The 11,078-nt window shown below is 48.3% G+C and overlaps 1 protein-coding gene across 1 annotated transcript in view; it reads right to left on the bottom strand.

Moving 5' to 3' along the window:
• CCDC57 (coiled-coil domain containing 57) overlaps nt 1-11,078 on the bottom strand; it is a 136,577-nt gene that overhangs the window by 59,588 nt on the left and 65,911 nt on the right. Inside the window, exons 13-14 of the mRNA XM_012802827.2 lie at nt 6,867-6,967; nt 2,162-2,362 (exon numbers count right to left, since the gene is read on the bottom strand). Coding sequence (XP_012658281.1) covers nt 2,162-2,362; nt 6,867-6,967 — 302 coding nt within the window. The remainder of the gene's footprint in view (nt 1-2,161; nt 2,363-6,866; nt 6,968-11,078) is intronic.

Here is an 11,078-nt window from a genome sequence, read left to right as displayed (position 1 = left end):
CATTGTTGTTTGGCGGGCCCGGGCTGGGGATTCGAACCCGCCACCTTAGGTGTACGTGGCTGGCGCCTTAGCCGGTTGAGCTATAGGCGCCGAGCCCAGAGTCTCATTTTATAGCCCTCAGTAGAGTATTGTGGCATCACACAGCTTACAGCAACCTCCAGCTCCTGGGCTTAGGCGATTCTCTCGCCTCAACCTGAGTAGCTGGGACTACAGGCACCTACCACAATACCCAGCTATTTTTTCTTGCAGTTTGGCCAGGGCCGGGTTTGAACCCACCACCCTCGGTATATGGGGCCGGTGCCCTACCCATGAGCCACAGGCGCCGCCCCAGAACCTTAATTTTAAATTCTGCTTATTGCCAGGCATGGTGGCTCACGCTCATAATCTCAGCATTCTGGGAGCCCGAGGTGGGTAGATTGCCTGAGCTCATAGTTTGGAGATCAGCCTGACCAACAGCAAGATCCTGTCTCTAACAATTGCTGGGCGTTGTGGTAGAAGTCTGTAGTCCCAGTTACTCAGGAGGCTGAGAACTGCTTAAGCCCAAGAGTTTGAGGTTGCTATGAGCTGTGATGACATTCTACCAAGGGTGACAAAGTGACACTCTGTCTCAAAAATAAATAAATAAATAATGCTTATTTGTGTTATTTCTTGCCCCTTCATTCCAAACAAGTGGGAAAAAAATGAATCATGCAAGTGCTGCTAACGAGAATGCTCCCAGAGCCCCTCATGCCTGGGGAGCTTCTGGCAGTGTCTTGGGACAAGCTGTGTGCAGGTGTGAGAAAAGAGGTACAGGGATGCAACCTGCACCCCCATGTGGTGCTACCAGCTGGGCCAGGAGCCAACCCTGCAGTTTCTGGACTTGGAGAGGCCTAAGAGTCAGGGCAGGGGCAGTGAGCCCCTGGGGGCAGCATCTATCTACCAATAAGTGCAGGTGCCCCCACTCTCCCCAGCCTGGCCCTGTCTTCTCCCCAGCATCCTGACAGTTCTACCTACACAAAGGCAGATCTGGCCTGAGAGAGCCACAGGCTGTTCCTGCTTCTCCAGGCCACTCTATGCATTCCTGGCAGCAGGCCCTTTGTAACCCAGGCTGTGGGGATATCCACAGCCTTCCACTTCTGTGCTAATTCTTCCAGAGAGCACTGAGAGCCTTCCAGACATCATTTTACCATCCCTAAAACCTTGCACTGATTGATAAGTCACCATCAGTAACCACAGGTGACCACAGGTCACTAGAAGGTCACTGCCTCCACCAGTAGGCAGTCTGACCTTTTTAACCTTCCCTCACAGCCTTAAGAGGGGGGCTGCGGGTCAGTTCTGTGACACCACCGAGTCAGGGTCTAGAGCCCGCTCCACTGCCCAGAACCTTGGCTTTAACCCAGTCCCAGGGCTGGAGGTGCTCGTGTGGAGGGATTGACTGGGACTAGGGGCACAGCCGTGGGTGATGCAGCCCAGGCAGCTCTGAAGGTTGCAGTGAGCACCATGTGGTCCCTCATGCTGGAGGGCCATTACATGGCACTAGGTAGGGCAGGACACCCTCTTAGCAAGCCATGGATGGCCTTATTTAAAGAAAACACAATAGCCATCTTTAGTTTCCTGCTTCAGATGCTTTTAACTGAAGGAGACCTGAGGGTTGGAGCTATACACCATCAGTGGTGTGAGCAGACAAAGTAGAGGACCAGAGTGAGAGCAGCTCCTGGAGGAAGAAGGCAGAGGAAGAAAAGAAAGGGTAGAGCCTGGGCAGTCAGGCATTACCCCTGCCATAGCCCAGGGCGCTGCAGGTGGGGCACCAGCAAGCACATGTTTTTTTTTTTTTTTTTTTAGACAGAGCCTCAAGCTGTCCCCCTGGGCAGAGTGCCGTGGCATTACAGCTCACAGCAACCTCCAACTCCTGGGCTCAAGCGAGTCTCCTGCCTCCGCCTCCCAAGTAGCTGGGACCACAGGCGCCCGCCACAACGCCCGGCTATTTTTTGGTTGCAGCCGTCATTGTTGTTTGGCGGGTCCAGGCTGGGGATTCGAACCCGCCACCCTAGGTGTACGTGGCTGGCGCCTTAGCCGGTTGAGCTATAGGCGCCGAGCCGCAAGCACATGTTTTACAGCAAGAGTCCAGAGGGGCCACTGGCAGGAGCTGCCTGGGCCCTTTGGGGCAGAGCAGGGAACCCACCTCTTTCCTGAGAGCTGCAGTGTCAGAGGCTTGTGGCTGCTTCTGGCCTGAAGGTTCTCTTCCTTCCTGCCAGGTGACTGTGAGATGTGCCCCCAGCTCTGCCACCTGCGTCCGTAGCTCCAAAACCTCCAGGTGCACTTGGTCCATCTCATGGGGAAGCTCACGCTGGACAGTGTCCAGCTCAAGGGGTTTCTGCAGCACCTGGGAGGCCATGCAGGAGCAGTGTTAGGAAGGAGGCAGCAGGTGCACAGGTCCAGATGAGAGCATGAGAGGAGCCGCAAGCCAGGGTCTCCTCTGGTTGGGTGTGATCACATGTAGACCTGCACCCCAACACCTCACTCTGATCTTCCCACCTCCTGATTGGCCATCAACATCTACACCTGTGCTCTGTTTTGGACTCCAAGGCTGTGGGGGCAAGTTTGTGTGTGGAACCTGACAGAGAGACAGGCCCTTAACATCCTCTTCCCAAGCTCTAGTCCCGGGTACAAACAAATGCTTCTAGAAAACTGCAAGTAATCAAAGGGAAGTATGGATTTTTCTTTTCTGTTAATTAAAAAGGGCAGAGCTGGGGCAGCGCCTATGGCTCAAAAGGGTAGGGCGCCGGCCCCATATGCCAGAGGTGGCAGGTTCAAACCCAGCCCCAGCCAAAAACTGCAAAAAAAAAAAAAAAAGGGCAGAGCTAGAGGGGCAGCTGCAAAGGAGCTGGGAGGGCTGATGCTGAAGCTTCTGAGAGGCAGGTGGGAGACCTGGAGGCAGAGGAGAGGCGGGGGTGACCAGAAGGCTGGGAAAGGGGAGTTGCAGAACACAGGAATGGCTACAGGTGGCTGCAGTGTGGCCAGGGGATTCCCGCCTGTGTCCCCAGCCCAGCCTCCCTGGGGACCCTGGTCTGGCCCCTACCTTGGGCGCTTCCCTTCACTTTGTCCTATCCCTCACGCAAGGAGAGAACAAGAGTAAGCAGACAGGGAAATTCACACACACTCTCCATACCTTTCACCGTCCTATCTTATTCTCAGGAAGAGAAAATACTACTTTTCCTATTTGGGGATGCCTATGGATAATTTATTTTTGAATTTGTCCCATACACACTGGGTCCACTTCATGAGGACCCTCATGATCTGGCACAGTTAAGTAAAAAAAAAAGAAAAACTACAAAAAATACTTTAAGAACATTTTCCCCAGACTGATCAAATCATCTATATTAACAAGATAAAACCACAATCTATTTTTAAAAAATTTTTTTTCTGAGACAGAGTCTCACTCTGTGCCCTGGGTAGAGGTCAGTGGCATCACTGTAGCTCACAACAACTTAAAATTCCTGAGCTCACGTGATTCATCTACCTCTGCCTCTCAGAGTATTAGGATTATAGGTGTCAGCCACCATGCCTGGCCTATTTATATGTTTTTTATTTGTAGTATTTGTGTACGAGTGTGTTCAAGTACAAAATTCCAACACAGGTAGAACTGGGAAGGGACAACACTAGACCGTCACAGGTCTGGAGTTTCCTTCCTCCCACAGGTATGCAAAGATCTTTAATCTCACCAACAGAAATGGAAAGTGGTCAAGTTCATCTCCACTGCAACAATAAAGACGCACGTCCAATCAAGACATCAAACGTCATCAAAACACGGTAAGTACATGAAGTGCTGAGTATGTTCACGTGCCTGACGTAGCTGTTCCACAAGGTATATACTTCACAGCAACATTGTATGTCATAAATACACAATACTTATTTGCCATTTAAAAATAAACAAATAGGCTTGGCGCCCATAGCTCAGTGGTTACAGCGCTAGCCACATACACCGAGGGTGGCGGGTCTGAACCTGGCACAGGCCAGCTAAATAAACAATGACAACTGCAACAAAAAATAGCCAGGCATTGTGGCAGACTCCTGTAGTCCCAGCTACTTGGGAGGCTGAAGCAAGAGAATTGCTTAAGCCCAAGAGTTTGAGGTTGCTGTGAGCTATGATGCCATAGCGTTTTCTGCTTCAGAAAAATATAAATAAATAAACAAACAAATAAATAAAATAAAAATTTTGGGGGTGGCGCCTATAGCTCAAGCAACTAAGGCACCAACCACATACACCAGAGCTGGTGGGTTCAAATCCAGCCCGGGGCCACCAAACCACAATGGCAACTACAACCAAAAAATAGCCGGGCATTGTAGTGAGTACCTGCAGTCCCAGCTACTTGGGAGGCTCAGGCAAGAGAATTGCTTAAGCCCAGGCGTTGAGGTTGCTGTGAGCTGTGATGCCACAGCACTCTACCCAGGGGGATAGCTTGAGGCTCTGTCTCCAAAAAAAAAGAAAGAAAGAAAAAAATCTTTGGAAGGTAAAAAAAAAGTTAAGGCATCCAATATCTGGAGCCAGGCCTGTACCTGCAGCATCACAGTATAATTCACATATTTATAAACTTGAGAGGGCAGTTGAAAGTTCCCTCTTTGTTTGTTTTTTGAGACAGAGCCTCAAGCTGTCGCCCTGGGCTGGATTTGAACTCACTAGCTCAGGTGTACTCAGTTGGTGTCTTATCCACTTGAGCCACAGGCACTGAGCTGAAAGTTCCCTCTTTTGTTTCATGAGAAACAAAAAGCAACAGGATAGAAAGAGCCAGAAGCACAAGCAACAAGAAAAAGTAGATAAACTAGAATTGATCACAATGAAAAATGTCTGTACTCCAAAAGATACCATCAGGAAATAATAGGACAGTAGGAGGAAAGGCCATCAGCCCCACATCTGGTTAGGGCTTATGCCCAGGGACACGAGGAGAATTCTTATGACTCAGCCCTGAGAAGACTGATGATCTAAACAGACATTTCTCCAAATAAGACGTATAAATGACCAAGCAGCCCAAGAAAACATCACCTTTTATCAGGAAAACACAAATAAACCACAAGATGACACCTCACAGATAGAATCACAAAGAGAAAACAACTAGTGGCTCTGCGCCTGTGGCTTAAGCGGCTAAGGCGCCAGCCACATACACTTAAGCTGGCGGGTTCAAATCCAGCCCTGGCTCGCCAAACAACGAAGGCTGCAACCAAAAAATAGCCAGGCATTGTGGCGGGCGCCTGTGGTCCCAGCTACTTGGAAGGCTGAGGCAGGAGACTTGCTTGAGCCCAGGAGTTGGAGGTTGCTGTGAGCTGTGATGTCACAGCACTCTACCCAGGGGGACAGCTTGAGGCTCTGTCTCAAAAAAGAAAAGAAAACAACTAGTGTGGTGAGGATTTGGAAAAAACAGAGCCTTCACACCTCTGGGTGAGGGGGAGGGGATGGAAATGGTTCTCCTGCTTCAGAAAACAGTCTGGTGGTTCCTGAGAAGGCTGCATGTAGAATCCTTAGAGGGACCAGCAATTCTACTTCCAAGTATATACCCAGGAGAATTGAAAACATAAGTTTGCACAGAAACTCACACAGGAATGTTCAAACAGAATTATTTACTGTCCAAAACAACCCAAATGTCTATCTACACACAAGCAGATGAACAAAATGTGGTCAGTTCACACAACAGAATATTTTCAGCCCTGAGGAGTGAGGCTCTCTGACACACACACAAATGAACCCTGAAACATCATACTGAGTGAGAGAAGCTAGACAGAAAAGGACAGATACTGTCTGACCCTGTCCATGGGAGGCCCTGGAAGAGACGACTTGCAGAGACAGAGAGCAGGCAGGGGGATACCAGGGCAGCAGAGGGGGAGTTACTGCTTATAGGTGCAGAGTTTCCATTTGGGGGTGTATGAAAATTTACACAGTATTATGAATGTACTTAGTGCCAGTGAAGGGGCACATAAAAATAGTTAAAATGGTAAAATCTGTTATGCATATTTTACCATTATCTTTTTATTTTTGTTTTTTTGAGACAGAGCCTCAAGCTATCGCCCTGGGTGAAGTGCCATGGCATCACAGCTCACAGCAACCTCTAACTCCTGGGCTCCAGTGAGTCTCCTGCCTCCGCCTCCCAAGTAGCTGGGACCACAGGTGCCTGCCACAACACCCGGCTATTTTTTGGTTGCAGCCGTCGTTGTTTGGCGAGCCAGGGCTGGATTCAAACTCGCCAGCTTAGGTATATGTGGCTGAAGCCTTAGCCGCTAGAGCCATAAGTGCCAAGCCACCATTATCTTTTTAAAGTAAAAAACAAAAAGATATTATGAATTTGGAGCAATCAAACTGAGGGTGTGATACCAGCCACAGGGGTAACAGGATGAAATTTGTGCTGGAATTCAAGTGGCTTTCAGCAAAGCATGATCACAGCCTTACCCCTCAGAAACGCACTGGACCAGGGGATCTCAAAGGGTGGCACTCACTGTGGTGCTACCAACAGGAGGAGCACCAACAGGCTTTTACCTAGCTGAGCTGAGCATAGCACCCTGGCCACTCCTTGGGCCTGTCGAGTGGGCAAGTGACATCGGGGCAGCCTGAGGTGCATGGAGCGCCTCTAGCGCCGCACCCTGGTCTAGACATTCTGTCTTTTTCAGCAGATTCTCACTGATCACATGTGAGCTATGCAAATTACTCCCACAACAGCCCTCTTCTTGGTTAGGAAGGAGACAAGCGCAGAGAGGGCAGGTGGACATCCAGGGTCACATGGGGCTGCACTTAGCAGGTGCGCAGAGCCCGTATATGCCCACCCATGGGAACAGCTCTGGTAGGAAGACCCCATGCTGCAAGTGTCAGTGTCTTCCTGACTGGTCTGATGGGACAGCCTCACCTTCTTCCTGAGCCGTGTCACCAGCAAATTCAAGAAATGCACTCTGTCTCTGAGCTTCCTGAGGGCCAATCCAGTGCACACTTGATGAGCTTGTACAGACCCTCCAGGAGAGAAAAGAGACTATTGTCAGGCTCTGTTCTTAAAAAATAAGGTCTTTGGCTCGGCACCTATAGCTCAACCTGCTAAGGCGCCAGCCACGTACACCTAAGGTGGCGGGTTTGAATCCCCAGCCCGGACCCACCAAACAGCAATGACGGCTGCAACCAAAAAATAGCCGGGAGTTGTGGCGGGCGCCTGTGGTCCCAGCTACTTGGGAGGCAGAGGCAGGAGACTCGCTTGAGCCCAGGAGTTGGAGGTTGCTGTGAGCTGTGATGCCACAGCACTCTACCCAGGGGGACAGCTTGAGGCTCTGTCCCAAAAAAAAAAAAAAAAAAAAAAGGTCTTTCAGGGAGATGAACATCACCCTGTCTCTGCCGTCTCCACTGAGGCCCGAGGTCCTGCTGGCTGATGCCAAAGTGAAGATGTTCTTTACAGTGGCCCCCAGCCAGTCCACATGAAGATCAGACATGAGCTATAGATAAAGTAACCTCTACGCAAAGAAAGGCATGTTTATAGGGAGAAAATCCAACTTACCCCATAGGTTATAATAGAGACCAATTGCTCTATTCTCCCTACTTAAATTTGGTGCCATCTGTTTGAAAATCAAGCAAAAGACATCTACATAACACATGATTCAAAGAAGAAATCACAGTTTTGTTTTTTTTTTTTTTTTTTTTTGAGACAGAGCCTCAAGCTGTCCCCCTGGGTAGAGTGCCGTGGCATTACAGCTCACAGCAACCTCCAACTCCTGGGCTCAAGCGAGTCTCCTACCTCCGCCTCCCAAGTAGCTGGGACCACAGGTGCCCGCCACAATGCCCGGCTATTTTTTGGTTGCAGCAGTCACTGTTGTTTGGCGGGTCCGGGCTGGGGATTCGAACCTGCCACCTTAGGTGTATGTGGCTGGCGCCTTAGCCGGCTGAGCTATAGGCGCCGAGCCAAGAAATCACAGTTGTTATTACAAAGTACAATAGATGCTCCACAGCTGACCACCTCAAGTTGACCTAATTTTCACCAACCAGACATGCACCACCTGTGCGTATCAATATAGGAGGCCTAGTTCCTTGTGGTGACCACCTCTGTATACTAACCAGACCTGCCTCATCATGCCCCCTCCCTCCTTAGAGATGTCCTTTGTGACTCATTAACAGGCCTAAAGCTCTGCAAGACAACACCACCTGTTGGTCCTCAATATACACAGCAAACCACTTGGGCCTGCGCTTGTTTGTCTCTGATTAACAGACCCTTATCTTAACTCAGCATGCCTTTCTGCTGACTTCTGGTCTATTAGACAAAGCCTAAGCCTTCCAGTCAGTTGTCAACTGAAGAATCTTTAAACGTACCCTTGAGATGTCCCACCTTTTTGGGCCAAAGCAACGTATGCCTTCTACATCTTGATTATGACTTTACCTGTAATTTCTGTCTCCTTGAAATGTATAAAACCTGTCACTCCACCACCTGAGTCCACTTGTTCAAGGCTTCTTGGGCTTGGCTCTAGGCTATGGTCCTCAAATTTGGCTCAGGATAAACATCTTTAAATTATACAGAGTATGGCCTTTGAACCGGAAAAGGGAAAGTACAGGAGGGGCCCTGGAGACCACATGCACCTCCTCCTGGAAACAGCAGCACTCCCATCGCCTAGCCTACCTCACATGCCTGCCTGCCCAGCACCTTGCTGAGCACACTGGCTTCTTCCAGAGCGCTCTACCCCAAGGCGAAAGAGTGAGACTCTGTCTCCAAAAAAAAAGGATTTTGAGGCTGAGCCTGGGAGGAGCACAGCCGAGTGCTTTGGCTGAGCATCTCCTGTGGATGGGCTCCCAGTACATCTGGATTAAGTATAAGGAACATGCAATAAAGGGGGTAATCGGCCAACGCAGAGAGCGCAGGCACTTCTCAGGGTGCAGAGAAGTGATTGTATTTCTTGCTGGGTTTGCTTCTGTGGAGATGAATTTCTAATTGACATTTAAGAGTTCATTCAGGCTAGGCTCAGCGCCTGAAGCACAGTGGTTATGGCGCCAGCAACATGCATCAAGGCTGGCGGGTTAGAGCTTGGCCTGGGCCAGCTAAACAACAATAACAAAGAAAACAGCTGGGTGTTGTGGCAGGCACCTGTAGTCCCAGTTACTTGGGAGGCTGAGGTAAGAGAATCGCTTAAGCCCAAGAGTTTGAGGTTGCTATGAGCTGTGAGGTCACAGTACTCTCTCTACCCAGGGCTATACAGTGAGACTCTGTCTCCAAAAAAAAAAAAGAAAAAGAGTTTATTCAGGCTACAGTCCTAAGGTTATAACTAACATGCACTAATTTTATAAGCGCTGTATATTTTGAAGGATTTTTTTTAAGGGCTGAAGGAAATAAGAAGTCTTTTATACCCAAATACATTTCTTTGTCATATATTGAGATGGCTGTGGGTGAAAAGGAATATGCTACATGGCTGTCTTTGTGGGGAGGATGGGAGAGATTTTCCTCTGTGCAAACTGTTAAACACAGCTGGCCCTGCCTATTCAGGTCATCCCTAAAGATCTGAATAAATAGCACTTCCCTAAGGGCTGTGACTATGGGGCTTATCAGCATAACAAGACCACAAGCAGCTTCACTACCTGACCCCCCAATCCCTGTGTCATCATTTTCTAAGCCTCTTCATTTTTTAAGAGAGGACCGTGCACCTCACTGGGGAGGGGAGGCCATGCTTGTGCAACTCAGTTCTCCCTTTTAGGGGTCCTGAGAATGTTTTTCTTTACAATGGAAATTGTAATCTCACTGAATGGGCTCAGTAGCAAAATGGAAATGATAAAAGGAAAAATGGACAAACTTAAAGGACGGCTCAACAGAACCAATCTGAACAATGAAGGAAATACTCTGAGGGAAAAAAACAGCCTCAGAGATCTGCAGAACAATAATAGAAGATCAAACTCCCAAGAGGAAAAAAAAAGTATGGAATTGAAAAAAAATACTTAAATAAATAATGGATAAAAACTCCCCAAATTTGGTCAAAGATAGACATTTGGATTCTACATTAAACAGGATGAACTCAGGAAATCTATGTCCAGGTACAACTAATGAAATTTCTTTCCTTTTCTTTCTCTTTTTTGGAGACAGAGTACAGTGGCCTCACACTCCTGGGCTCAAGCGGTCCTCCTGCCTCAGCCTCCCGAGTAGCTGGGAATATAGGTGTCTACCACCATACCCAGTTTGTTTTTCTATTTCTTGTACAGATGGGATCTTGCTCTTGAACTTTGAACTCCTGAGCTCAAGGGATCGTCCCACCTCAGCCTCGCAGAGTGCTGGGATTACAGGTTCAAGCCACCATTCCAGGCTGAAATTTCTTAAACTAAAGATAAACTCGAGATAGCACACAGGGAAGTAATGCATGATCTGCAGGGGACACTGGTCCTGGAGCTGTGGGTTTCTCAGTAGAAACTATCATCTGATTTCTTGTCAGAAGGAAGCAGAATAACATTTTCTAAGTGATGAAAGCAAAGAACTGTCAAACCATTGCTTCATATCCAGTAAAACATTCTTCAGGAATGAAAGTGAATAAAGACATTCTCAGATAAAAGGAACCAGCCGACCTGCTCCAACAGGATCATTAGAGTCCTCCAGTCCAGAAGGAGGCAGAGCCCTAGGAAGGCAGAAAGATGGGCTGGAAGGGTAGACGTGTAATCACGCTTTCACTCTTGAGCTTTTGAGATTATGTTTGACAACTGAAAGCAAAAGTTATAATCCTGTTTGATGTGTTTCTAAACACATACAGATATCTAAGGAATCTGTGATAAAGGAGGAAGGGTAACTGGTGTTAAGATCCCTATGTTCTACTTGAAATTGCACAGTGATGATACTAGTGAGGAAAGAAAAACAGCTCATACCAGTCCAAGCTACGTGAGGTGTGTAAAATTTTTGAGACAGCTTTCAACTTCAGTCACACACCTTCCCCATGGGAGCAATTGCTGGAAAGCATTTTATCCCTGGTGTAAAGCATTCTGCTCCTGACTAGCAGCCTAACCCACTGTCTTCCTGTTCCTGGACTTTATGGTACGAAGAACAATGTACAGCCAATTTATAGTTACGTTTTTTTTTTTTTTTGAGACAGAGCCTCAAGCTGTCCCCTGGGTAGAGTGC

Source organism: Otolemur garnettii, unplaced genomic scaffold (genome assembly GCF_000181295.1).
Source record: "Otolemur garnettii isolate 467f Iridium unplaced genomic scaffold, OtoGar3 scaffold00018, whole genome shotgun sequence".
Taxonomy (NCBI): domain Eukaryota; kingdom Metazoa; phylum Chordata; class Mammalia; order Primates; family Galagidae; genus Otolemur; species Otolemur garnettii.
Note: the sequence above shows the minus strand (reverse complement) of the source record. Positions and strands in the feature narration are given on the sequence as shown.